Source organism: Dermochelys coriacea, chromosome 24, assembly GCF_009764565.3.
Source record: "Dermochelys coriacea isolate rDerCor1 chromosome 24, rDerCor1.pri.v4, whole genome shotgun sequence".
Classification (NCBI taxonomy): Eukaryota; Metazoa; Chordata; order Testudines; family Dermochelyidae; genus Dermochelys; species Dermochelys coriacea.
The window spans coordinates 14410200-14437361 of NC_050091.1; the positions used below are offsets into that span (position 1 = coordinate 14410200).

Below are 27162 nucleotides of genomic sequence, written 5' to 3' on the forward strand. Positions count from 1 at the left end.
GTGCTAGAACAGGACCAAGTCTCATCCCTTCACCAGGGTCTCTCAGCACGGGTGTCGTGGTCCTTCTAACTCTGACCCAGCGGGCCCATTTGGCCTGTGGCTGGGGAGTCTCTGCGGCTGGACCGGGTTAAAAGGAACAGGCACCATCACACACACCCCATTGTAACCAGCGCTGGGGCTGAGCTTTCACAATTTCTAGAGAAAGGGGAAGTTTGTCTGCGGCAGCCAGACAACAAGGCTCCCACTGGAAAAATGGTGCATGGAGCCAGAACCACCGAGTCCTGACTCGCAGCCCCCTGCTCTAACCACTAGATCCCACTCCCCTCCCCCAGCTGGGGATAAAAACCAGAAGTCCTGATTACCAAACCAGGAAGTATTTTGCCTTTAAAGGCCAGGAACAAACTGTCACGATTCCCTTTCCTCCCCTGAGCCACCAGCCACTCACAGCGCCTGGGGCTATTGCCACGGATGTCAATGAAGATGATTCCTCCTTACCTGTCCCCAACCTCCCTGCTGTCCCGCTAGTGTCGGGGTAGGAACAGACCAGAGTCCCAGCCGCTAACTCAGTCCAGGGCCCAGGTAAGAACCATTTTCCCTTGTTTTGGGGCAAAAAACCAGAGTTGGGGCCATGATTCTTTGCTTCTCTAAATGACTGAAAGGAGATTAAACAGTGAGAGTTTCTTATGGGAGGGGCCCCAGCTGAGAGGTGGTGTTGTGCCAGGTGCTGCCCAGACACAGCCAGAGACAGTCCCTCCCCAAGGAAATTACAATTAAAATAGACAATGGGTGGGAGGGGAAACTGAGGCACAGAGAGACGGAGTGACTGGCCCACTATTGTATGGTGGATACATGACAGATCTAGGAGTAGAACCTGGGGCTCTGTGTCCCACTGCTGTGCTCTAGCCAGTGGGCCACGCTGTCACACCATAATTGCATGTAGTATTGAAAATACATTGGGGACTTCCCAAGCATAGCGTGAGAGCCAGGGTCCGCCTGATGAGCTCATGGTATAGGATGGGGACTGAACACAGCAGGGCGACATTACCCTGTGCTGTTAAACAGCTGCTGTGCCCTACCCCATATCACTGTGGGTTGAAAAGATCAACTGGGCAGGCTGTGAAGGTGTCTGAGATCATATAGGGGAGACCATGCTAGACTGATCAACTCTTCAGAGAGGGAGCATGGTGTTTGGGGTAGAATTAGGGGCTGGGAGCCAGGACTCCTGGGTTCTATCTCAGCTCTGGGAGCAGAGTGGGGGCTAGTGGGATAAAGGCGGGGCAGTTGGGAGCCAGGACTGCTGGGTTCTAGTCCCAGATCTGCAAAGGGAAATTTATTTTCAGCCACACCTGGGCCCTCACACCCTTGCTGGCCTGTTGCACCATGACCCAGAGCGAACGTTCTCAGAACGGTTGGGTAACATCAGACACTGGCTCTGCCCAGGTTCTGGTCACAGATACATGCAGAGACGGGTTCCCAATAAACAATCCAGTTATCAGAGAGGAAGCAGCAGTGGAAGCTCTAGGGGGTGCAGAGCTGCAGGATGGTCCAGGGGGGCTGAGTAGGAGGAGCTCTCCCCTCACAGTCAGGGCTGGTCCCAATGCCCAACGGTGGCGCTAGGTGGGGCTGTGCTGCAAGGATGGGGGCTCTGTAGTGGGTGCTCTCCGCTCACAGTCAGGGCTGATCTCTGCTTCTGGGGCTTTGCTGTTCCCAGCTGAGAAACTGAACCCTGACCCTGCCCCCTTGTGCCTGTGCTACCCTTCCCCCACCTGGCTCTATCCCAAGGGGTCAGAATATCCCCCTTGGGTCCCTGCCACACCCCAAAACGGTTTGTTCCGTTCCACCTCCCTGGCTCTCCCTGCGCATGTCAGCTCCACATAGGAACCGTCCTCCGGTCCTGCCCTGAAACTGCCCTCTGCGTTGCTGTGAGCTGCCAAACAGCTGCGTGTCCCTCCCCAGAGGTGGCTGCATTTCAACCCTGAGGCTGTGAGCCCTGCACACACGGCCCGCAAAACACACTGGGATGGAAATGCAACCAGTCCTTGCTCCGTCAGGCCAATCTCCGAGCTTTACTCCCTTCTGGTTAGGAAATTCTTTTACGAAGGGCCTTAGGTGTAAAATACCTGATCACGCGGCCGATCCCCCGGCCGGACGCCATTGCCCGGCGCAGACAAGCAGCTGATCCCCCGGCCAGCTGAGCGCTCTGCGCTGGACGGAGATGGCCTTGGTGCTGATCCCTGCCTTTTGCCTTCTGAGCGGTGAGTAATTCACACAGACGCGACGCGCTGCCACCCAGGGGACCGGTGGGGAGCGTTTCCCCAGCCCTGGGAATGCGTCTACACTGCCAGGAGGGTGCTCGGAACTGGGTTCCATCACAGGGAAGTCCCAGCCACTCGCACCAGCGGCTCCAGTTCAAGCCTAGGGGGCGTCTGGCCTTGAACCTGACCCCAAGCGGCTGGGTCCTCGCTGCTGGTTTCACCCGAGTGGAAAACACGCCTGGTTCTCATGGCAGAGTCAGCCTGGTCTAGCCCCGGCCACGCTGGGCTGAGCAGTGAGGGCCTCAGCCGCTCTCGTCCCTCAGGCTGATGTTTTTCCTGGGCCATGTCCTGCCTCCGGGCTTCTTGGGGCGTCTCCTGGGCCGGCCTGGAGAGCTCGGCTCCCTGCCCTATCAGATCACCCCTTTCTGGCCCGGCTGGCCCCGGCCTGCATCCGCACCCGGCTCCTTGATCACGGGGTAAGTGCCTGAACTTTGGTTGCCAACCCTCCAGGATTGAAAGATTAATCTTTATTTAAAAATTGTCATGTTATAAAACCTCCAGGAATTTGTCCAACCAAAGTTGGCAACCCTAACCTGACCCCTCGCCAGTGGAGCTCATCCTGCAACCAGGGCCTCTGGCCCAAGGGCCAGATACCCAGCTATGGGGGGAGGTGAGCTGAACTGAGAGGGGATAAGGGGTGCACTGAGGGGTGATATGGGGTCCTGAATTGAGGGGGGATGCGGAGGTGAACTGAGGGAGGCTGGACTGAAGGGGGTGGCCGGAGCAGGTGAACTGAGCAGAGATTTAGGAGGACTGAAGTGGGATGCAGAGTATGGACTAGACTGAAGTGGGGCTGGGTAGATGTGGGGGAGGGGGTTGGCCTGGACTGATGGGAGAACTGGGGGGGACAGGAGTGATTTGGGGGCTGGGGTGATTAATTGCTGGGGACGGGATGGGCTGATGTTGTGGGGGGGCATCTCCAAACTCCCCTTCCCCAGTTCACAGGGGAGCACTGGCCGGGCTCTCTGTCACCCCTAGGCCAGGAGTGAGCGGGGGGCTCAGACAGCCCCACAACACAACATCCCCGATTGTGTTTTAAAGCCCCTGGTTTGGGGGGCTGAGCTGATGCTGGCCTCTCCCAGTGGGACCTGTGCGTCAGCCCAGCCTGCGGGCGGGTTCCCCAACTCGCTGGGGCTGGGCACTGGCCTGATCTCCGATTCCTGTCCCCAGCAGGCGCCTACGCCCAGGAGTGGGGCGTGACACTCGCACCAGGGCCCCTCGCTGGAGGGACCGGCTCCTGTGTGACCATCCCCTGCTCCTTCACCTACCCCGAAGGGTCGATCATCTGGGCCGTGAGCTGGATACGGGACGGGGATCAAATTGTGTATCACTGGAACGATGCTCATGTCCACGCTGCCTACAAGGGGCGCACCCACTATCTGGGGGACCTGCAGCACAACTGCTCCCTGCGGGTGTCAGGGCTGCGCCCCAACGATCAGGGCATCTACCACTTCCAGTTCGAAGTAATAGGCCCTGTCAGGAATGAGGGATGGATAAGTCTGTTAGGACAGCGGCTTAATGTCTACGGTAACCAACTTCTGTCCAGCAACCCCGGGTCACTCACGCTTGCTACACACGAGTGCGCACACACAGAGCAGGGCTCGTCACACACACACAAACCATTTCTGCCTTGCTCTGAAATCCAAGTGGGAGCCAAGAAAACTGGGTTCTCTCCCCAGCTCTAGGGGAAGCGGGGGGAGTGGTTAGCGCAGGAGGAACTTGTGGGTCAGACTCCAAGGCTGTTGTCAGATCCGTGTCCCCATCACTCTGTCTAACCCTTGGCCTGTGCTGAAGATTTGCTGAGACTGACCCTGTAGCCAGCGTAATGCAGCAGGCGTGAGGGGCTCTCGAGTGGAGCCTATAGTGGGACTGGCACCCTGCAGGACCCCCCCCCCAAAACAGCGGGAGCGGGTAAAATGTGCTTTGTTGTGGGTGGCAAACAAACAGGTTGCGTTAATTGACTGGAAAACACTAAATCTCATAAATGTACCAAGAGTCGCCTACTGGGGAAATTGCTAAATATTTTGTTTCAGCTTCTCTTTCCTCTCCATGTTTATCTCCCTCGCTCCAAACCTGGAGAAATGCACTCGCCCAAGTCAGGTCAGTCTGGTTCTGTGATAACAGGAGTTGAAGTGTGTTTGTACCTGGTTCAAGCAAGATTTGTTTTATTCTTTCAGTGGTAAAAATTGTCTCTGAATTCCGTTGGTACAGATCAGATCTTCATCCAGCGGTTTCTGTCTGTTGGTTGGTTGGTTTCAGCAGCCTGGGGGAATCTGTCTCTCTTGCGGGATTTGCGGGATCTAAGGTTGTTGTGGCTGGAAGGGGGATGAAAATACAAACACCAAAGCAGGGAAATTGAGTAACAGGAACAGGACAGAATTAAAAACAATCCTACTTAGGTCTCTAGTCTGAGACCTGATGTGTGGTGCCTCCTACTGGCAGTTGCCCCCCCCCCCCTCCGGGCAGACACAGTGCTCCCCGTATCTCAGGAAACCTTTTGCTGCTCTACCCCATGGCCACAAGCCCTCATTGCCCTGGCCACCCAAGGTCCCAGCCTGGGCCACGCCCAGACCTGGGGGCTGCTCCCCACTCTGTAACCAGGCCACGGCCCCTGGGAGCGCTGCCAACCCCAAGGCCCCAGCAGGGTTGAATGGCTCCTGACCCCTCCTCTCCTCACAGACGATCTGTGCCAGCCTGCCCTGGGGCGCCAAATGCATTCAGGACCCTCCCTCACCTGCTCTGTGGCAGTCAAGTGCCCCCATCGCCCCTCCTGGTATGACCAAGCTGGTGCACAGCGGAGCCCAGGGAAAACCCCGGGCGGGGCTGGGGTGACCGAGCTGCAAATATCCCCGTCCCAGCTGGGCCCCAGCGCGGTGCTGAGATGCCAGGTGGATGGATACAAGAATGAGTGTGACTCTGACCAATCCCAGGCCCTGGGGACAGGTGAGCTCTGCTTCTACACATGGCATGGCTAGAGCAGGAGGGGCGGGAGCCAGGACGACTGGGTTCTATCCCTGACACAGGGAAGGGAGCAGGGACTAGTGGTTAGAGCGGGGGAGCAGGGAATCAAGATTCTTGGCTTCTATCCCCAGTTCTGGGAGGGGGCTGGTCTAGTGGGTTAAAGTGGGAGAGACTCAATGCCAGGACTCCTGGGTTCTATCCCTGACATAGGGAGTGGAGCAGGGACTATGGTTAGAGCGGGGGCGGGGCGAACTGGTGATCAGGACTCCTGGGTTTTGTCCCTGACACAGGGAAGAGAGTGGGGTCTAGTAGGTGAATGGGGGGGGGAGTCAGGCCTCCTGGGTTTTATTGCTTGAAAAAAACTCTCATTTGGCTCTAGCAAGTATTCTTGCCCCGTGGGACTGGACGGGGAGGGACCTGCCCCTTCGTTCAGTCCCGGGGCCCCGCTGACGAACTCTCACCCATTCACCCCTCAGTCACCCCCAACGTGCCCAGGGTCGAGGTTTTGGGCGGCCGGGAAGGCAGCGCTAAGGGAAGGCGACGGTTTTACCCTGCGCTGCAGGCAGCTGCCCTGCAGCCCGTCGCCGGGTACATCTGGTCCGCGGGGACGTGTGGCTGCCAGGAGCCGGGCAGGATTTACGTGTTGAGAAGGCAGCCGTCTCCGACGGAGGGAGCTACGCGTGCGGGGTCTGGGTGTCCGGCCCCGGCTGGGGGTATCTGAGCCTCTCTGCGAGGGAATCGGTCGAAGTTCAGCGTAAGCAGCGAGGGCTGGCGAGAGCCTCCTCCCTCGCAGCCCCGATACTCCCCACACGGCCTCCTGGAGCAGCCCGGCGGGCCCCCGCCTTATCCCCCTGCTTCACCCCACCCACCTCATCCCCCTGCTTTGCCCCCGCCCACCTCGTCCCCCCGCATCACCCCCGCCCACCTCGTCCCCCCGCATCACCCCCACACGCCTCGTCCCCCCTGCTTCACCCCCGCCCACCTCATCCCCCCTGCTTCACCCTCACCCGCCTCCTCCCTCCTGCTTCGCACCACACGCCTCGTCCCCCCTGCTTCGCCCCCGCCCGCCTCGTCCCCCCTGCTTCCCCCCGCCGCCTCCTCCCTCCTGCTTCGCCCCACATGCCTCATCCCCCCTGCTTCACCCCCACCCGTCTCTTCCCTTCTGCTTCACCCCCGCCCGCCTCGTCCCCCCTGCTTCACCCCGTCCACCTCGGCGGCCCCGGCGTCAAATTCCTCCCACGCCTCCTAATCACCACATTTGCTCAACCCCAGAGCCGCTGGCTCCAGGCTGGGTCCCCGGCTCCTCTGCATCTCACCTATGGCTGGGCCCAGCAGCAACAAATTTAGTTTGTGTCCCGCTCACACCTGCTCGTTTCCCCACCTGACCTGGGGCCCCATTCCTGTCTGGGCCAGACTCTACCCCCCTACTCCCTGCCCACCTACCTTGACCTTTCTGAGGGACCCCCTGTCCATTATCCCCCTGCCAGTTCTGGTACCCTGGAGCCACATGGGCCAGGTCCTGCCCCTCATCTCCTGCCCTGAAACACTTCCCCCCTCTGGGCCAGGCCCCCCCACTCTGTCTCTGAAAAGTGCCCATTTGCCCCAGAGCCCCTCCCACTCATCCAAGTGTCGTTTGCTTTTCAGTGACGATGATCAGGGAGGGACCCCGCAAGCCGGCAGGGCTCCAATACGCGTGTCTGTTAACCGCACGCGGCAGCCAGGCTCAGCTACCCGCACGCACGGCTGCTTTCTAAAGCCTGAACACAGTGAGCGCCCCCGAGGCTCACCACCTATTTAAAGCAACACCAGCCCGGGACAAACAATCCCATTTCTCTCATCCTTTCCCCGGCTCCTTTCTCCCTCCATTTCCAGACACCCTGAAAGGCGCAAACATCACAGCCACACCCGGCGCTGACCGTCCTGGGAAGGTTCTGAGAGTCCCTGGTACCCCACGGCGTCTGGCTGGGGCATGCCCAACATGCAGGCTGGCAAACCCTTGGGTGGTGGGTTCTGATCCCGCCAGGCTCTGTGCTGCCCGGGTCGGGCAGTGTTGGGCCGAACTGTCAGCGCCCCACACCGGTGACACCAGCCCCTGTCTTCCCTTAGGCTATGACAGGTCCCAATGTCTGAGCCCCAGCCTCATGTACAGCGTTGTGGTTGCCATCCTGCTCCTCTTTATCTTCCTGAACATGGGGGCTTGTTACCTGCTCGGGAGAGGACGGCAGCAGGCGGGAGCCGAGGAGGTTGTGGAGGGTAAGAGCCAGACTGGGTGGGTGGGAACAGGGATGGGGCTGGTGCAGGGGGTCGATGATTTGGGGGGGCTGATGTTAGACACTTGGGGATATGGGGGGATGCGGGACACATTTGGGAGAATTTGGGGGGTTGGGAACAGTGGTTTGGGGGGACACACAGTGGGTGATTCAGACTTGCAGGGGCTCATAGTGTGGGGGGCTGGTGGGAGACTCTTAGGAGAACACAGGGCTGGGGGGTTGCTTAGACATGTGGGGTGATTTGTGAGGGGCTGGTGGGAGATGGGGAAATACAGGGAGTGGGGGGATAGTGGTTTGAGCTAGCTGGGGGGAGACACTTGGGGAAGACAGGGGTGCAGCCAATGATTTTAGTTTATTAATCCTTGATTGTGTGATGTTATGATTCATTAACATACAATCACTGTCTGTTCAGTAGAGGTGAGCTGTCAGGCTATAGAGGTCTAAGACTGATCGGTGTTTAGAAGGAATAACCATGTATTAGAGCAGCGGTTCTCAGACTTCATTGCACCGTGACCCCCTTCTGACCACAGAGTTACTGCATGACCCCGGGAGGGGGCAGAGCCCGTGCCCCACTCCTCTGGGTGGGGCGGAGAGGGGGCCACAGTCTGAGCCCTGCCGTTCCAGGTGGGGCTGGAGCTGGGGCTTCAGCTTCAGCCCTGAGCCCTAGCAAGTCTAATGCTGGCCCTGGCGACCCTGTTAAAATCGGGTCGCGACCCACTTTGGGGTCCTGACTCACAGTCTGAGAACCGCTGTTTTAGAGAGCTAAGGCAGGAAGGCTGAAACGCAAGGCCTGTTGGCTGAGGCCGAGGCTTCACTATTTTGGGCCTCGGAGCTAAGAAACGCTGACAGAAGTAAGTGAGCGAAGAAAACCCCAATGCCCTGAGATGCTGGGCAAAGAGGCACCAAGGGGCAATGTTACAAACAATCAGCCGGAAGATTAACTTTAAATCGCAAAAATGGTGTAGCGGCACATCTGGCTCCAACGTGTGTCTGCACCACCGGCTACGGGTTGTGTGTCAGTGCCAACGAGAACAAAGAGACACAACCTCTAGCCAGGGCCCTACCAAATTCATTCCATTTTGGTCAATTTCCCGGTCAACAGTGGGGACCCAGACCCATAAGGGAAAATGGGGTGAAACTTTCAGGTCCATGCACAGAAGGTCTCTCTAGGCAGACTCGCATTATAAAAAGGGGGGGCCCAGAGCTGGGAAATTGAGCTTCCTCTGGGAAAACTCCAGCGGGAACCATCCCCTTCCTGACGATCGATCCACGGGAGACTCAGCAGCCCCTCGCACTGTGTGGGAGACTGCGAGTACGTGTGTAGCTGTCACTGGTGCATGGATCGCTCTAGGAGTTGGCTACGCGGTGACAGTCGCCACTTAGCTGGTGACTTTAATCCAGTTGTGGAGAGACAGGGCACTTTGTTCCCACGACTGTCTGTGTTACTGGCCTGGGCCGCCCTGTGTCCCGGTGAGCGCTGGATCGAAACCAGGCCGAGGGAACTCTGCTGAACGGAGATGGTAGCTGCCAGCGCTGGCCCCTCACTGCTGTAATGTCACATCACTAGCATTCACTTCAAATAAAAATAAAGGCTACAGGGGTGGGGGGCCGGTGGTTTCGGGGGGTCATGAGACACTCGAGGGATCCAGGGGGCTGGTGGTGTGGGGGGCTTGTAGGAAACATTTGGGGGGAGTCAGCGGGTAGGGGTTTGGTGGTTTAGGGGGGCTGGTGGGAGACACTTGCAGGATTCAGTGGGGCTGGTGGTTTCGGGGGACCCAGATCTAATAACAGAAACCATTTTCCCTTTCCCATGAGGTGCTGAGTTTTCCCACAGGCCAGAGACGCAGTCACCCTATGAGGTGAGTGCAGGGTCTGTTACTCTTCCCCCAGGACTTCGCTACCCCGTGCTGGCTGGGTGCGGGGTGCAGCTGCAGCTTCCCCATTCCCCCCCCGCAAATCCCTGCCCCCTGCTGGGTGGAACCAGCGCTGCCTAAGTGTGTGTGTCAGACCCCATCCTGCTACCGGCTCAGGGGAGATTCCCCCAGCCACAGAGTGTCCGGTCCTGGCAGCACCCACCCCGCTGGCCCTGGGGCCCATTGAGCAGGGATCTCACTGGCTCTCTGTTTGGGCCTACAGGAACTCCAAGGACAGACCCAGGATATTTACAGCCAGTTGGTCTCTCCCCAAGCTGGTTCCCACTGAGCTCTGCCGAAATCCCGACCAGCCGGAGACCCCTCTGCACGGCCGGGACCTTAAACACAAAGAGAAGCCATCGCTCAATGGGGGCAGATCCCAGCAGGGTCCACAAGCGCCAACTTTCCATTGTGTCGGGGGGTGCTCGAGCCCTGGATCTGTCCCAGACCCCACCCCCACTCCATCCCTTCCCTCAAGGCCACACCCCTGCCCTGCCCCACCCCACCTCTTCCCACCCCCCAAGTACGCTGCGTCCTCGCTCCTCTCCCCTGTGCCCCGGTGGGCAGGAGGAGCAGGGAGGGAGGGGGAAGCACTGACAGGGGCTGCCGGTGAGTGTTTGACGCCTAGGCTGGGGTCAAGCGGCCATAGCTCCATTGGAATGAATGGGGCCAGACCCCCAGCTGGGGTGATGTGGCCGTCACTCTACTGGAGAACTTGACTGGGAATAAATATCTCGGAAATGCAGGGATTGGGTAATTCTTTTTCTAGATCAACTTTATAAAAAACAGTGGAAATCCCTAGACAAAAAACATCGGTTAACTTGGGGTTAAAGGTGAGACGTGCTGAGCAATTCCCAGGAGCAAAGAAGAGGGGAACAAGGGAGATTTCAAATCCCAAAGAGGAAACAGGCAGGAAATTCCAGGGTCAAGTCAAAGTTAGGAGAACCCGGCATTTGACAGCAGCAATTCCCAGCCCTAAGTGGGGAAAGAAGGTCTGAAGACCTGTGATCACATCCCCAGCTTGAGGAGTGTGTGTGTCTGCCCCTATGGGCAGTGGAGGACAAGTGGTTAGATCAGGGGCCTGGCAGCAAGGACTCCTGGGTTCTATCTCCAGCTCTGGGGTGGGAGAGGGGTCAGGTGGGTTAGAGCCTGGGGTTTGGGAGCCAGGACTCCTGGGTTCTGTCCCTGGCTGGTGGAGGGACAAGAGTCAGGCCTCCTGGGTGCTGGGAGGGGCGTCTAGTGGTTAGCGCAGGGTACTTTGTTCTGATCCCATTGCTCCGCTCTCCATTCCCCGGGCTGGGGGCAGGGCTGTCCGGCGTGTTGTGCTAGAAACGCTCCTCATCCAGGTTTCCGGCATTGCTGCTCCTGAGCATGCTCAGGGGATCTGTGGCTGGTCCAGGACATCTGCTGATGGAGGCGGGAAGGGCTGGGCCAGGAGAGGGGCCAATAGACAGAACCAGGGACCATGTTTTTCTTTCTGGCCACATTTCAGCCAGCGGTTTCCCAGGGGCAGGAAGGGGGGACAGGCCTGCCAGGGCCAAACCCAAACCCTAGGGGTCAGCTCTGTCCTGGGACCAGACCACAGCCCCGCAGTGCTAAGGAACCGACAGCCCAGGCCAGACAGACCCTTGCTGTGATTCTGTCTGTGCCCACCTGGGGGGGACGTGGGCGCGGGGCCAAAGAAGGACCCCTCTGAATGGCACGGGGCTGAGGTTACAGATAGGATGGTATATTCCACCCCACTCCCGAGCCCAGGCCACGATCGCCCCCTATTGTCTGTGCCCCAGGCTGATGGCGGGTCCAGGCTGAGCTATCCTGAGCAATTAGTGACCTTTCTATTCCCCTGAGGCACAGCGCCCCCTAGTGCCATGCTGGGGCATTGGGGCCAGTCCTGCCTGCCAGGGGAGAGCCCCCGACTGCTCCCTGCCCATCTCCCATCCATGCCCAGATCGTGCCCGGCCCTGCTTAGCCAGCGAGAGGAAAGTGAAAGGACTCAGACGTTGCTAAACAACCCCCTGCACCTGCAGCAAAAGGGGGAAGTCTGGAGCCGCCCTTCGAGGCGCTCTGGGGACCCGCCCACACCCCCCGGAGCTCGCCCCCCAAGGGGACCCACAGAAATCTCCGCCCCCCCCCTCACCCCACCCGGTGCCACTTCCCCTTTCGCCCTCCAAAGCTGCTGGACTGGTTGCTCAGCTCCCCCCGCCCCCGGCCAGATCAGCTGCCAGAGCCGCGGCTGCAGGACGCACTATAAGGTAATTGCACCTTCTCCGGCCTGCGGTAGTGGGGGCTAATGGTTAGAGCGGGGGGGCTGGGAGCCAGGACTCCTGGGTTCTGTTCTGAGTTCCGTGCAGCCCCGTTGTGCTGAGTGCCACCCAGATACACTGAGAGACGGTCCCCACCCTCTTGTTCCCCCAGGCTAACATTGCCCCTTGGGGTGCACTGGGGCGGAGAACTGTGGGGCTCAGGAGAAACAATCAACGAGAGGGCAGCGCACTTCATAGCGGGTGTTGGCAGAGCTCCCCTCATCCCTCACAGCTCCGTGTGCCACCCTCCCACCCCTTGTAGGTCCTCTGCCACCCATATTGCCTCTGCACCAGGGTCCCCCAATCTAATGCCCAGGCCAGGGGTCCTCTGGGCTCCCAAGTCTCACTTCCCCCATACCAGCTCCCCCCATGCCAGGGGCTCAATCTGCCCCCGCAACCCAGGTCCCCCATTATCCCCTCATGCCAGGGCCTCTGTCTGTGCCCCCTTCTCCTTACGACACTGGGCAGAGCTGAGGTGGGGGAGTGGGGGAGGCTGGAAGGCGACAGTGCTGCCTACAGCTGGTTCTCTGATCGATCGTCAATTTCATAGCCAACTGGAGCTGTGGCTGCTCTGACCAGATGTGGGGAGCTCTGTGTGCCCCCCATTTCCTCACATCTGGTAGGTCGATTCCCCCCCCCACCCCCAATCAATAGGTCTCTCCTTCTGGGAACCACAAACTTTCCCTGGCACTTTGGGGGTGGTGCTGCAGGAGGCGGGTTGGAGCGCTAGGGGGCGCTGTGCTGCGGGGGGCGGGATGGGGGTGCTAGGGGGCGCTGTACAGCAGTGGGCGGGGCAGGGGCAGTCAATGCCGGTTCTCACACCCTGAGGCTGCTCTCCCAGGTCCTACCCCTCACTTTGGTTTGCTCAAAGCCCAGAGGAAGTGGCAGCGTCTCTGAGACAAAAACACCCCGGCCGAGGCAAACCAGCAGCCCTTGACACGGGGAAACATCTGCTGTGGTACCCCAAGCTGCTGGGAAGCGGGGAAAGGGCGTTCTAAGGGCTCTTCGTCCCCCGTCCCCTAAGTGGGGGATCATAGGTGAGGAGCAGCCAGGGCCTTTGACTCTGGACTGCGCCATGCCCGGCCTGCAGCCATGCACACAGCCTGACATCAAGCGTGCGTCTGGGTTCCTGCTGCACATCTGGGGAAACTGAGGCACGGGGGTGAATGAAAGAACCTCATACACAAGTGGGCTCAGAGTTCTGGGCTCTTCTGCTACTCTAACCACTAGACTCTGCTCCCCACCCAGAGCCGGGATTGAACCCAGGAGTCCTGGCTTCCAGTCCCCATGCCCAAACCAATTAGAGGCATCCGGTGTGAGCTCCCGGGGGTGTGTGTGGGGGGGTTATACCAAAACCTGTAATAACAGAACCCAGCCCAGTGGGGTGGGCAACGGTTGCCCTGTGTTTAGCTGCCTCCCCTATGTAAATGTGACGACCTTTGCACTGCACCATGTGTGACAAACCCATCCAGCAGCTATTTCTTCTGCCTTTTGGCAGGAGCTAGTGAGTTAGAGCAGGGGAACTGAAAGCCAGGACGCCTGGGTTCTCTCTCCAGCCCTGGAAGAGGAGGGGGTCTAGTGGTTAGAGCAGGTGGTGGTGAGGGCTGGCAGCCAGAACACCTGGGTACTCTCCCAGCTCTGGCAGAGGAGTGGGATCTAGTGGTTACAGCAGGTAGCAGGTTCCCTGCAGTCCCACCTCTAGCTGGTCTCTCTCCACTCCGGGTGGTTGATGTTGCTCTGGGTCATCAGAGGAACCGACCAGCCCTTCGCTCTTTCCTCTGCTCCCCAGCGCCGCGGCTGTCCAGGGGTCACCATGAGGCGTCTTGTCTGGCTGCTGTTCCTCCCGGGTAAGGCCCCTTCTCCTCGCCCTGAAGATCTGGGTGCTTCAGACCCACAGAGCCCTGGGGTCAGGGGAGACGGGAGGGGAAACCCGGCCGGGGGGTCACAAGCTCAGAGGGAGATTTTCCTCTGTGAGATTTATTCCACTTGCAACACACTAATGTGATCCAGTGATGGAGGTTGGGCAGGGAGTCAGGGCTCCTGGGTTCTTTCTCCAGCTCCAGGAGGAGAGTGGGGTCTTGTGATTAGAGCGGGGGCTGGGAACCAGGACTCCTGGGTTCATCACAGTATGCCCATGGGGAAACTGAGGCACAGAGCCACTCCATGAGCTGAACAGGGAGTTTAATGCTGGGAATCAAACCCCGATCTCCTGAGTCCCAGTTCAGCACCAAAAGCGCCCGGCCAGCCTGTCCCTCGCTGCCATGTCTGCCACTCTGCTGCTTCCAGGCTTCCTGTGTCAATGTGCCCAGCAACCCGTCGAGGTCCCCAAGTCCCTGATCGCTTGGACGGGGGCCTGTCTGTCCATCCCGTGCCGTTATAAATCCTGCCTCCTGAACCCCACAAGGACAAACAAAGTGACCATCAGCTCCCTGACCTGGTACCTGAACCCTGTGTATGACCCTGAGAAGAAAGATTTCTATGGCACCGTCCTCTATAAACACAACGCCTCCATCAGCCCGGCCTTCGCAGGGCGCGTGAGGTTCCTGGGGGACCTGGAGAGAGATTGCAGCCTGCAGCTGTCTGACCTGCGGGCCAGTGAGAACGGCACGTACGGGCTGAGACTGATCGTCTTGAAGCCCGGGAAGAAGCAAGGAGAGGAGAAGTGGATAACTAACATAGGTGTTAATGTGATTGGTAAGAGGGAAAGTCCTGGGCTTCCTTGTAGGAACAGACTGAAGACTCATAGCCCCCCCACAACCACTAGACCTCACTCCCCTCCCAGAGCTGGGGACAGAACCCAGGAGTCCTGGCTCCCAGCTCCCACACACACTAGACCCTGCTCTGGTAGCCGCCGTTACTGGGGACGCAGCTCAATGCGTCTGGGATGACATCCAGGCCGGTTGTTCCTATTTTCTCCACCTCTGTCCCACCCATTAAATGAGGTAACAACTCTTGCTAAAATCTGGGGCTACCCCCAGCCTTGAACTCCCCGTCTGCATGAGAACAGCACCGACCTCAGCCAGTCGAGCTAAAGGAGATGGGTCCGTACCTAGCGGAAGCAGTAGGTTGTTATCCTTCGTGCTGCGCAGCAGAGCCTCTAGCAAAACGGAACAACGGTTTGGGTGGAAAACTTCAAAGTTGTTTCCATTTTACGGTATTTTTCCACATTTCCCCTGAAATATTTTACCCACAAATTTTTAATTTCATTTTTCCATTTGTTTTTCTATTCCTTTTTCACCCCAAATACAGCACAAGAAAGGATGTCAGAGGTTGGGTTTTGTTATTTCATGTTTTCCCTTTTCCCCCGGATGCCCCAGGGGACGTCGTTCCAGCTCTCTGTGCCTCAGTTTCTCCACCTGAAAATCAGGGAGAATAATCCTTTGCCTATTTCCACTGTGGTCTCTTTGGGGCAGGGCCTGTCTCTCGCAGCACCCGGCAAACAGGGCCCCGATCTCACCTGGGGCAGGGCCTGTCTCTTGCTGTGTCTGGGCAGCACCCGGCCCGACAGGGCCCCAATCTCACCTGGGGCAGGGCCTGTCTCTCGCTGTGTCTGGGCAGTGCCCAGCCCGACAGGGCCCGATCTCACTTGGGGCAGGGCTTATCTCTTGCTGTGTCTGGGCAGCGCGTGGCCCGACAGGTCCCCAATCTCACCTGGGGCAGGGACTCTACCATAATGTACCTTATGCAGTAGGAAGAGAGCCTGAGACATGAGCCCGTGTATCAGGGGCCTGGTATGAGGCAGGCCCTGCTCACAGAATGTGGCAAGAACAGGGCTGATCTTGCAGAAATGCACATTGCTCAGAAGTGCTGGGCACAGAGCACTCACGCAACCACAGCCCGATATTAAGTGGTACCAAGGAAGGTACAAAAACCTTCCGCCAGGATAACGGGAACACAATGACCCCTCCTAGCAGATAAGATCAGGCTGACAGTATGTAACTTGTTTATAGCAGGGTATAAAGATGTATCTAAGGCTTTGTCTACACTAAGCACCTTTCAATGACTCAGCTGTGCCGGTACAGCCCTGCCACTAAAAGGCGTGCAGGGTAGCCGCTGTTTGTCAGCGGGAGAGAGCTCTCCCGCCGACAAAAAAATTCCACCCCCAATGAGCAGCAGCAGCTTTGTCGGCAGGATAGCACTCCTGCCCACAAAGCACTGTTCACACCACCACTTTTCGTCGGTAAAACTTTGGTCATTCGGGGTGTGTGTTTTTTAACACTCCTGAATGACAAAAGTTTTGCCGACAAAGTTCCAGTGTAGGCACAGCCTCAGAGGGAGAATCTTTGGCCAGCTAAGGGGGCAGTGGAAAGTCCCGCCATGGACTGAGCTGCATCCATTGTCATGGGCATCCATGTCTTAGTATCCTCGTAGAGTCTGCCAGGTGGTACTACTGTGCTTTGTCAACAATAAACCTGGCCTGGTGCCTTCGTCCCTTAACGGATCTTGTGGTCATTGGGCGGTTCGCTTGAGGTCTGCTGTGCCGGCTGTCTGCGCAGAGCTGGGGCAGCACACAGAGAGAACACACATGCAACCAAACATATAATACCACCTAATAATAAAGTGTTCTCCTTAATAACTTTCCCCTTTGTCCCCCGACACAGATTCGCTTCCAGCTCCTCAAATCCAACCACCCAGTGAGCTCAGGGAGTCATCCCTGGCCCATGTGGTTTGCTCCATAGGCTATCACTGCCCCGACTACCCCATAACCATTATGTGGATCGGTTTGGGCCATGGGACCCCTGAGACCATCATGAGGACAGAGAGCGGAAGGACCGAGAACACACTGACTTTCACACCCACCTGGCAGGACCATGGGACAAATTTAACCTGCTGGCTTAGCACCCCGGCTGGGACACCGAACTCTGAGAGCAGCGTGGTGCTGGACGTGAAATGTGAGTGGGATGATTTGAACTGGGCGCCCCTGGGTCTGACAGCACCAGCCCCACCAGCAGCTCTGGCACTGACCCATAAAGCGCTGTACGGGTTGCAATTCCTGGGGGGCACCAGAGAGGTGGACTGCGGTCCAGGTGGGTGGAAGCAGATTGGCCAATGGGGTGGAAGCTGGCAGTATTTTCAAAGAAGAGTGGGGCCGTCCCACTGAGCAGGGATGGGCACGAGGGTCAGAGCCAGCGCCCCCTAGAGGGGAAAGGCCCAGTGCCCCATTCCCTGCCCCACATCTGGACAGTGTCCATATCTCAGCTGTTCACCCACGTGTTGGTTTGCTCTAGGGGCATCCAGTTGAATGTGACACCTGGACAGACCATCCGAGAGGGAGACAGACTCGTGCTGATGTGCATGACCAATGGCAGTAACCCCCCCATCTTCATGTACAACTGACGTAAGGACACATGGTACCTGCAGGGACAAGAGCAGAAGTGGGAGTTTGACGCCAAGGGGGACGAGGATTCCAGCTCCTATCTCTGCGAAGCTGTCAATGAAATAAGCCTGGTCCAATCCCCAGAGCTGCGGATAGACATCCAGTGTGAGTGTGGGGGCTGGGGCCAGACGGGAAGGCAGGGTCTATGGAACTGCCCGAGACTAGATACCTCTGCTGAGCACAAGAGAAGAGACTAAGAGAGGGTGTTATTGTGCTTCCCTAGACACTTGTGTTGTGGTCATCAGAAAGGATGAAATAGGCAGGGCTTGTGGCATCGGAAAAGACAGGAACTAAAGTTAAAGGGGAATCTCCATTAGTTCTTAGCAGTGCATGGCCTCTGACACACAGCATGACAGTTCTGGTTCCAGCCAGCAGAGGACAATGTGCCTAGTCTCACACGCACACAGGCGGATCTGACCTGTTCCCAGCTTTTGGGGTGAAATGTCTCGGATTTTGCTAAAAAACCCACAGACCAAAAAGCACTCGTGCTCCCCCAACCCCATCTTTTGGAAGTTTTACCACAGACAGATAAATGGGTGGATTCTGGGTTCTGTCCCTGGCTCTGGGAGGGGAGTGGGGGTCTAGTGGTTAGAGCAGGGGTGCTGGGAGCCCAGACTCCTGGGTTCTGTCCCTGGCTCTGGGAGGGGGGTGGGGTCTAGTGGTTAGAGCAGGGCGAGGGGGCATAGCAACAGCCTCTGGCTGGCAAATGTGACTCAGCCCCTGTGCTCTCCCCTCCCACACATCCTGTGTGTCTTTGCCATGGTCTGCCTGGGCCATGCTCCCAGCCCCGGATGTGGGTGACTGCAGCGGGCGCTGGGCCCTAGAGGGGAACATCACAACAAACATGTAGCAATCACTGGGCTGCTGCTGGAGGGGACAGTGGCTGAGCGCTGGCTGCGCTGCCCGTAGGCCTGCCCGGGGTGAGCTCACCATGTGGGGCCCTGTCCTGCCCTTCCTCTGCCTCCTCTTCGGTGAGTGTCCACCTGGCGACTGGGGAGAGAACCCAGGAGTCCTGGCTCCCAGCCCCCGCCCTCCACGGTAACCCACTAGACCCCATTCCCCTCCCAGCGCTGGGGACAGAACCCAGGAGTCCTGGCTCCCAGCCCCCGCCCTCCACTGCAACCCACTAGACCCCATTCCCCTCCCAGCGCCGGGGACAGAACCCAGGAGTCCTGGCTCCTAACCCCTCCGTCCCCACTCTAATCCACTAGACCCCCTCTCTGCTGGCAACACTGGGGGGAACCCAGGAGTCCGGGCTCCCAGGCTCTGGGGACAATCCCCTTGTACTAAGTAACAGATGGGGGGAGCTGTGGGCATGGCAGGCTGTGACCCGAGGGGATCGGGTCGGGGACAGAGGCTGGCCTCTGGCAGGGAGGGCAGCAGGGAGGGGGTTGGGCCGATCTCCCCAGGAAAGAAGTTTCGGTGGAGCTCCAGCTGCTGCCACATCCCCTTGTGCAATCCCCAGGCTGGGACCACGGCCAGCCTAGGGAAGGGTCTCAAACACCACTTTTGCTTCCTCTTCACTGCTGAACCCCAGCAGACGCTGCCCGGGTGGGGGGGTCGTGCACACACCTGGCTCCTCCCCCCCCAGTGGCCATTCCCTACCCCTTAGCCCCCACATATCCACAGCCAGAGCCCGCCACAACTGGGCAAGGAAACCGGGTACTGCTCTGTACAGCAAGGGGGGGCTGTGGGTCAGAGCTGGGGGGTGGGGAGCCCAGGGCTGGGCGGGCAGGGGGCTGAGGGTCGGGAGTGAGGGGTATGGGCAGAGCTGTGGCCAGGGGGAGGGGCTGCAGTGGGGGTGGAGCAGAAGGAAGCCAATTGAATTGCTGCTGACCGGAGTTTTTGGGGTGGGAATTTCCTTGGGTTTTTAATCGTTACCGAGGAACCCAACAGGGAACGGCTGCGGTACTGGATCGGCGGGACGGGGGCCAAGGGGGGGTTAGGGCGTGGGGGGGAGGGGACGGGGGGAGGGGGCACATGCTCGTAGAAGGGGGGCTGGAGCTGGATCACACCCGGTTTCCTTTCTCCCCGCAGCAGACGCCGTCTCTGCCCAGGGACAGGGTGAGTGAGAGCCGGAGGGAGCCGAGCCACGGAGAGCGGGACTGCGGGGGGGTGGGGGGAAGGAGGCTCCCCCCTGACAGCACAGGGCTCAACCCCTCCCGCGGGGGGCAGAAAACACACCCACTCGCCCCACTCCCTGCAGCCCAGCGCCCCCTGCTGATACCCCCGCCCTGCTCCCCACAGCATGGAACACCCCTGCCTGCTCCCTGCAGCATGGCACCCCCTGCTGATGCCCCCTGCTGACGCCCCCTGCCTGCTCCCTGCAGCACGGTGCCCCCTGCTGAGCCCCCACCCTGCTCCCCGCAGTACAGCGCCCCCTGCTGAGCCCCCCGCCCTGCTCCCTGCAGCTGGTGTCCCTAATGCCATGCTGCGTTATGGGGCTAACAGTCGCTCTCCTGCAGGGCAGTGTGGGGATTGCTACCAGATCCAGACGCCCGTCATCATCGGTGTGGTGCTCGGAGACCTCGTCTTCACCCTGTTCCTCATCGCCGGGGTGTATCACTGCACCAAGCGCTGCAGCAAACCCACGGGCAACCGCGGTGAGTGGGGGGGGGACCCCCCGATCCCTCCCCCATTGCTGGGTTCCCCCCCATGCCACTCCCTGCCTCGCTGCCAGAATCCCCCCCCCCTAATCAGACGGGCTGTTTGCTAACGGAAGCTCTTTGCTTGTCTCTCTCTGTAGAAGACCAGAAGATTTATATGAACATGCCTGGAAGAGTCAACTGACCCTCCCCGCCACCTCCACCTCAGTACCTAGCTGATCCCACTGCTCACACCATCCTCACCACCGGGGGATAGACATTCTCCGCAGATACCAGCACTTCCTTGCCCCAACACCTTGGACATGGGGCCTTTTCCCTCTAGGGGGCGCCGGCTCCAACGTGGCCCCAGGGTGCTGACTGGCTGGCCCTCAGAGGCGGGGAATGGGACACGGGGCCTTTCCCCTCTAGGGGGCACCGGCTTGGGGGTCTGATGTGGTCAGGGATTTTGGGGTGCAGTCAGGTGGAATCTTGGCTCCCCAGTGCCCCCTGCTGTTTGGTGACAGAATCACATGCCCTAGCCCCAGTTTGGGGGTTTCCAGGGTTCCCAGTTTCATGGCCAATCCCAAGGGCTTTCCCCAGTTTGGGGGTGAATGCAAAGGCAGTCATTTTGGGGGCTCACATTCCCCTTTTTGGGGGGTTGTAGTTTGGGGGGACTGAGCCCTGGAGGGGGGACTCTGGGACCAGCTCAGGAGGTTCAGAATTTAGCTCCGTTCTGAGCAGGGGAAGGGCTGGATTTTGGTGGGGGGGAACACCCTGATTGCCAGAGGGACACCCCAGAGCTGGGCAGGGGCTCACGTTGGGAGGCAATGAAAGGGAGCCAGCGAGCTCCTGGGCTAACACTGAGGGAGGGCTGACTTTTGGGGGTGCTATCCGGACACCCCCAGGGATGGGGGGGAGGAAAGAGAAGACACCCCCCTCTGCCCTCACCTGACCCCCATCAGTCCCAAGCATTAAAGGGTTTGGGGCTATAGGCCACCCAACTGCTTCTCTTCATCTTTCCCATTAAAACAAGTGGACCTGTTTATTTTGACTCCAGTGGTGCTTTATTGTGACTCCCTCAGCGCCCCCTGCTGAGCCCCCACCCTGTTCTCTGCAGCTCAGTGCCCCTCTGGGGGTCGCTGGCTCCAATCCAGCCCCAGGGCGGCGACTGGCTGGCTCTCAGGGGGTGGGGAATGGGACACTGGGCCTTTCCCCTCTGGGGGTCGCTGGCTCCAATCCAGCCCCAGGGTGGTGACTGGCTGGCTCTCAGGGGGTGGGGAATGGGACATCGGGCCTTTCCCCTCTGGGGCCACCGGCTCCCCTCCAGCCCCAGGGTTTGGGTCTGGCTGGCTCAGGGGTGCAGGGAATGGGAAACGGAGCCTTTCATCTGTAGGGGGCGCCAGCACTTTAGAGATCTTAACTACAGGGATGACTCACCCGCTGCTGGGATGCAGCCACCTCTGGGGCGAGGCAGCAGGGTAACAGCCGCACATAACACCTCATGGTGATGGCTCACCAGGTGCTGAGATGCATATGCCTCTGAGGAAACCTCTCCGCAAATAAGCTTTATTAAACTTGAAATCGTACCAATCACTTCAACACCAACAAAAATAACACGTTTGAGAAATTCCCAGCCAAAAAAACCTTTACTGTGGAAACTGTACCAATAGCTTTCACCAGGAAAAAACGGCAACCAAGAAACCTCCCAGTCAAAAACACGTAAGGACCTAGGACTAGTAATAGCAACCGGAATGGAATAGAGAAAAACTATGATAATTCATGAGCTAAACATTTTGTTAAAATGGAAAAAAGGACAAAGACTTTCAGGAAAGCAAAAAGCAACTTTGGAAACGTCCAGCCAAAAAATGTTTTTAACATCAACCCAAGAACTTTAACGGAAAAAAAGCAAGTCAGGAAATTTCCAAGCAAAAAAAACTTTGCTAATGTTGAAATTGTATGAATAACTTTGATGAAGGAAAAGCAACGAAGAAAATTCTCTGAGAAACGACTTTGCTAAAGCTGAAATTGTACCAATAATGTTGAGGAGAAAAATAGGAAGGAAGGAAATTCCCAGTCAAAAAACGTTAAGATCACAAAACCGCCACCGGGGACCAGGGCCGGGGTCTTTGTAACCCACTCACCCAGAGACAAGCAGGGCACTTCAACTGGAGATTAAATGAGTCCAGCAGAGAGGAAATGCATCTCTGAAGAGCTGCAGGGTGGGATCAATGCTGGAGATTTGGGGGGGCTGCATGTTTGCACAGAATGGTGCTCAAAGCGGGTGGCAGGGAGATAAACTGTGACGGCTGCATGGGTTTGACACTCTGGCACCAGCCGCTTGGGTGCCGAGCGGGCGCAGGGCGGAGAGGGGGCATTAATAATTGGCTCCTGACTTCTTCAGGTCACTGTAAATATCCAATCTCTGACCCTGGAGCTCCTACAAGAGGAGAAACGGAGAGCATCAGAGAGGGCTCCTGGGAACCAGGACTCCTGGGTTCTACCCCAGCGCTAGGAGGGCAGTGGGGTCTAGTGGTTAGTGGGGGGCTGGGAGCCAGGATTCCTGGGTTCTACCCCAGCACTGGGAGGGCAGTGGGGTCTAGTGGTTAGTGGGGGGCTGGGAGCCAGGATTCCTGGGTTCTACCCCAGCGCTGGGAGAGCAGTGGGGTTAATGGTTAGAGTGGGGGGACTGGAAGCCAGGACTCCTGGGTTCTATCCCCTACTCTGCCACTGATTTAAATCACATCCTAATCTGTGCCTTGGTTTCCACATCATATCAAACAGTGCTAATGCTCTTTTCCCTGCCCCCTCCGTGTGCAGGGTCTGGGTGGGGGTAAGTGATGGTGCTATGGATCATTAGTATCAGTCAGCAGCTGAGATCCCTGCCAGCTAGTGGCTGTAACTGAGGGCAAATCCCCAGGCACTCTGGTCAGTGCAGGGGCCCTGACACGTGGCTGAGACAACCCCGGTTGCGATACATCGTGGGGGCGAAGGGCTGGGGCCAGGGGAAACAGCAGGTCATGCTCACCTGGTAGGGCGACTCCATCTCAGGGGTGGGGGGCTTCTTGACCTCCCCTGTGGGGGAAAGAAATAAGCGTCCATCTTGGTGTGCGGGGGGTGATCAGGGACAGATGGACACAGGAAGAGCAAGGCCAATCCCACCAGCAGGTGGCAGTAGAGGCACCCCCCTCCCGTGCAGTCCCACTCAACCTAGATGCCCCCTTCTCGCTGGGAGCCCCCCACTTTTCCTGGGTGTCCCTGGCCCCCACCCAACCCCAGCCCCGGCATCCTTCCCCAACCTCATGCCCTGGCTGCTCCCCGATCCCTCCCCTGCCCCATCCCTTGGGTGCTCCCCTGTTCCCTCTGTGACTCCCAACCCCATCCCCTGGCTGCCCCCAATTCCTCCCTGCCCCACCCCCTGGGTGCCCCCCGTTCTCTGTATGACCCCCAACCGCATACCCTGGCTGTCCCCCAACTCTTCCCCTGCTCCACTCCCTGGCTGCCCCCCAATTTCTCCCCTGCCCCAACCCCTGGATGCCCCCTGTTCCCTGTATGACCCCAACCCCATTCCCTGTGCACCCTCCAGTCCCGGCGCGCCCCCCAGTGCCGTACCTTGTGCGCTCCCCCGGTGGTGGTGGATCTTGCCGGCCAGGAAATAAACAGACAGCGCGATGAACAGTGTCAGCAGCAGGTCCCCCATGACCAGCCCTGCGATCAGCCCCCCACTCAGCTGGGGGCAGCCGGTGCAATCTGGGAGGGGGTGGGGAGAGAGAGAGATGGGCATCGAGCAATGGATCTGTGGGGTATGGTGGGGGAGGAGAGAGGGTGGGAAGGGGGCAGGGGTGGGGGAGGGGCAGGGTGTGGGGGGAGGAGGGTAAGGAGAGTGGGGGGGCAGGGAGAGAAGGAGTGGGAGGTTGGGAGTGAGGGCCATGAGGGGAGGGGTGGGGGTTGTGTGGGACTGCGGGAGGGAGGCAGAGAGAGAAGGCAAGGGGGCACGAAATGGAGCGGGGGGAAGGAAAAGGGTGAGGGAGGGTGGGGAACAGGGGGCTGAGCCCAGAGTGGTGGGGCAGAGAAGAGCTGTGGGGGCAAGGGGGGTGGGGGACTAGAGGCATTGGGGAAGGGGACAGGGAGGGGGTGGGGGAGTAGAGACGCAGGGGGGCAGGGAAGGAATGGGGTGTGGGGCAGAGGCGCTGGAACAATTTGTAAAGTGGGGGTGTGGGGGACAGCTGAGAGCCACTGAACCAAACCGTAAACCCTGGAAACCCCCTCAAGCCAGGGGGCGTAGCCAGGCCCCAGCACCCCGAGTTCCAGTCCCTAGGTGTGGGGCGGCTCCTCACCTCTCTGTGCGTTAACAGAACCTGCAAGACAAAGAAAAGGACCTTCAGTCTAATGGTTAGAGCAGGGGAGTCTAGGGGCCAGGACTCCTGGGTTCTCTCCCCAGCTCTGGGAGGGAAGTGGGAGCTAGTGGTTAGAGCAGGGGGTTTGGGACCCAGGATTCCTGGGTTCTCTTCCCAGATCTGCCCTTGAACTACTGTGTATCTTAAATAATTAGCGTGAGGAGGTGGGCAGGGGAGGGAATCGCTCTTATGGGCCCAGGGGCTGCTGGGTGGAGCCGAGCGGTCGAGCTCTGCAGGGCCCGTCTCCAGGGGCCCGCGGCTCCCCGGTTCGCTCCTCGCTCCCCAGCGCACCTCGATCCAATAACAATGTCCCTCCCCACCCGCCCCCACGCTAACATCTGCCTGGGACAGATACGGCTCCAGCTTCGCTCTGAGACCTTGGGCAAGGTCACTTCCGAAGTTCCGATCTCGGAGACTGTCCTGATCTGAGCTCCCCGGGGTCGATCCGGAGTCACCCCCTGACTGCAGCGGGGGCAGGGCTGCTTACTGATCTGAGCTCCCCCGGGGTCGATCCGGAGTCACCCCCTGACTGCAGCGGGGGCAGGGCTGCGTACTGATCTGAGCTCCCCCGGGGTCGATCCGGAGTCACCCCCTGACTGCAGCGGGGGCAGGGCTGCGTTCTGATCTGAGCTCCCCCGGGGTCGATCTGGAGTCACCCCCTGACTGCAGTGGGGGCAGGGCTGGGTTCTGATCTAAACTCCCATGTGGTATCTGTGCAGTGACTCTGCCCCCCCACGCCTTCCCCCCCAGCTCTGCAAGTGATGCGTTTCTGATCAGCGTTTCTGATCAGTTTGCCTAGCTGCTGCAGGGCCCAGTGGTCAGTTTCACGCCTCTGGTTTCTCTACTTGAGGCCTGCCCCTGCTCTGGGTTTGTACTGGGGGAAGGGGGAGGGAGGGGACAGCAGGATTCCCCCCCCATCTCCCGACTTCTGTCCCCCCCTTAGGCTCACTATGTCTAACACCCTGAGGTCACCATGCCACTGGGGCGCTGTACCAATGACCCCCATGTACCATAAACTCCTGGGGCAGGCACCAGGACTCCAGGGTTCTATCAGGGCTCTGGGAAGGGAGTGGGATCCAGTGGTTAGAGCAGAGGGGGCTGGGAGCCCGGACTCCTGGGTTCCATTGCCTTAATGTGACCAGGGTGTGCCAGGGCTGAGGCGGCCGGAAGCTCGAGTCCTGTGGCTGGGTATTTTTAAGCACGCCACGGCTGGAGATTGAAGGAGGAAGGATACAGAGAAGCGTGGGGGGAGGGGAGACCCATAAGTAGGAGCCTGAGCCCCACAGGGAACCCAGACAGTTTGTGACCCCCCCTTCCACTGCTAGCTCCATCTGTGCCATCCCATTAACACCACTCAGCCAAGGGAAACTGAGGCACAGAGAAGGTTAAGGGATTTGATCAAGGCCTGGCATGGGTGGAACCCAGGAGCCATGGCTCCCTGTCCCAACCCCACACACTCCTGCTCCTAGCTGGCTCCCAGGCCCCCCCTGCTTTAACCACTGGACCCCACTCCCTCCCAAAGCCAGGGAGAGAACCCAGGCGTCCTGGCCTTGCCCAATCCCCTTGTGTTGTTCTTTGCTGAGTCTCTCCATGGAAAGGGGAAGCAGAAGCGGGTGCAGAAGGAGTAGCGCTGGGGGGAGGGGGGTTGGGAAGCCCACAGCAGAGCAGTGGGCAGGCTGGACGAGGACACAGGACCCTGCTGGGACCCCCATTCCTGCCCCCAGAGCCCTGGAGTGGTCCCCAGCATCCCGTGAGTGTCAATAGGCAACGCTCCTCTGGAGTGCTGGGGCTGTTGATTGGTGGGGGAGTCTAGGGGTTCCTGGGGGGAGGAGCAGACTGTTCGGGGCTGCGGTGCTGAGGATTGTATTGGTGGAGGCTTGGGCTGGACCTGGGGCGGGGGGTGCCAGCTGGGTGGGGAGATGGAGATCGGAGGGGGGCACTATAGGGGATGATGGTATTCTGCCTAGGCAGGGTGGGGAGATATTGGCGGACACTGCGGGGGGCTTTTCTGATGAAGGGGGGAGTAGGGGGAAAGGCAGGTCCTGGGGGACATCTTGTGTTAATGGGTGGAGGTGGGGATGGAAGGGATAGATCTGGGGGGCTGTGAGGGGGAGGGGATGGATCTGGGGGCTGTGGGAAGAAGTCTGGTGGGCTGCGGGGGAGGGGATAGATCTGGGGGAGCTGCGATGCAGGGAGGTTTGGGGGAGCTGGGGGTGGGGGGGTCAGACTCACCCAGCAGTGCCCAGGCCAAGCCCAGTAGGGTGCGGGGGGCTGGGGGGCCCGGAGGTCCCATGGTGCTGGGGCGCGGAGATATCTGGCTGGGGCGTCTGTTGGGTACTGGGGTACGCGCGGGAGGGGCCGGGTGCTAGGGATGGAGCCAAGCGACAGCATGGACAGGAAACCCTCAAAAAGAGGAAGGGAATACGGCCGGGCGGGGCAGGGGAGAGCTAGAGACCACAGGACACAGCCCGCCCCCCCACGGCGTTAACTACTTCCTCCCCACTGTGCCTGGCATTGCACCCCCTCACCTCACTGCAATCTTCTGTACCCCTCGCCCACTGCAATCCACTGTACTGGGCACTGCACCCCATGCCTCACTGCACCCCACTGTGCTAGGCACTGCATCAGTTCACCCATCACTGCACCCCCATGCCTAACTACACTGGGCACTGCACCCCCACACCCCACTGCAGTCCACTGCACTCCATGCCTCACTGCACCCCATGCCTCACTGCGCCCCACTGTGCTGATCACTGCATCACTGCACCCCCGTGCCTAACTGCACTGGGCACTGCACTCCACAATGCTGGGCACTGCACCACTACACCCCACTATAATCCATAATCCACACCCTACTCCAATACACTGCTCTCCACTGCACTGCCTCTGCACCGGTCACTGCATCCCCCATCCTCATGGAACCTCACCCCCCCACTGCCCCTGCACAGTGCTTCACTGCATCCCTCCACCCACACTGCACCGCACTGCATCCTCACACTTCACTGCCCCCTAGACACCCTATTCTGCCAGGCACCAGCCCCACA

General features: G+C 59.2%; 5 protein-coding genes and 1 long non-coding RNA gene across 17 annotated transcripts in view; 4 read left to right on the top strand and 2 right to left on the bottom strand.

Annotated features, from left to right (window-relative positions):
- Window positions 1–10204, top strand: part of LOC119847905 (sialoadhesin-like) — a 36090-nt gene extending 25886 nt beyond the window's left edge. For 8 of the 9 annotated variants that reach the window (XM_043501940.1, XM_043501944.1, XM_043501937.1 and 5 more), the window contains 2 exons: window positions 9362–9405; window positions 9683–10204. In XM_043501940.1, the coding sequence (XP_043357875.1) occupies window positions 9362–9405; window positions 9683–10178 (540 nt within the window). In that variant the 3' untranslated portion in view covers window positions 10179–10204. The remainder of the gene's footprint in view (window positions 1–9361; window positions 9406–9682) is intronic. The other variant, XR_006276867.1, reaches the window with a different exon arrangement.
- LOC122457363 (sialoadhesin-like) lies at window positions 374–4738 on the top strand. 3 transcript variants are annotated; one of them, XM_043501957.1, is made up of 4 exons: window positions 374–579; window positions 2085–2147; window positions 2191–2255; window positions 3489–4738. In XM_043501957.1, the coding sequence occupies exons 3-4, from the start codon at window positions 2216–2218 to the stop codon at window positions 3998–4000; spliced, it is 552 nt and encodes a 183-aa protein (XP_043357892.1). In that variant the 5' UTR covers window positions 374–579; window positions 2085–2147; window positions 2191–2215; the 3' UTR covers window positions 4001–4738. The 3 variants fall into 3 exon arrangements, with proteins under 3 accessions (XP_043357892.1, XP_043357893.1, XP_043357891.1); XM_043501958.1 differs by having other exon boundaries at window positions 2102–2147; XM_043501956.1 differs by lacking the exon at window positions 374–579 and having other exon boundaries at window positions 1134–2147.
- On the bottom strand, window positions 5219–16490 carry LOC122457365. Its single transcript, XR_006276869.1, has 3 exons — window positions 16360–16490; window positions 6640–6644; window positions 5219–5229 (listed from the first exon to the last, which is right to left on the bottom strand). It is a non-coding gene; the product is annotated as an uncharacterized LOC122457365 (long non-coding RNA).
- Window positions 10680–14665, top strand: LOC122457362 (B-cell receptor CD22-like). 2 transcript variants are annotated; one of them, XM_043501952.1, is made up of 3 exons: window positions 10680–11711; window positions 13514–13609; window positions 14049–14665. In XM_043501952.1, exons 2-3 carry the CDS (start codon window positions 13576–13578, stop codon window positions 14648–14650), a joined length of 636 nt encoding a protein of 211 aa, XP_043357887.1. In that variant the 5' UTR covers window positions 10680–11711; window positions 13514–13575; the 3' UTR covers window positions 14651–14665. The 2 variants fall into 2 exon arrangements, with proteins under 2 accessions (XP_043357887.1, XP_043357886.1); XM_043501951.1 differs by lacking the exon at window positions 10680–11711 and having other exon boundaries at window positions 13366–13609.
- A 1373-nt stretch (window positions 16491–17863) lies between the features above and the next one.
- HCST (hematopoietic cell signal transducer) lies at window positions 17864–20769 on the top strand. Its single transcript, XM_038383083.2, has 4 exons — window positions 17864–18110; window positions 19177–19203; window positions 19605–19742; window positions 19886–20769. The coding sequence occupies exons 1-4, from the start codon at window positions 18071–18073 to the stop codon at window positions 19927–19929; spliced, it is 249 nt and encodes an 82-aa protein (XP_038239011.1). The 5' UTR covers window positions 17864–18070; the 3' UTR covers window positions 19930–20769.
- Window positions 20770–21274: 505 nt separating this feature from the next.
- Window positions 21275–26534, bottom strand: LOC119847829 (transmembrane immune signaling adaptor TYROBP). The gene is made up of 5 exons (XM_038382952.2): window positions 26351–26534; window positions 24059–24079; window positions 23334–23471; window positions 22750–22796; window positions 21275–22161 (listed from the first exon to the last, which is right to left on the bottom strand). Exons 1-5 carry the CDS (start codon window positions 26409–26411, stop codon window positions 22099–22101), a joined length of 330 nt encoding a protein of 109 aa, XP_038238880.1. The 5' UTR covers window positions 26412–26534; the 3' UTR covers window positions 21275–22098.
- Between the last annotated feature and the right edge of the window lie 628 nt (window positions 26535–27162).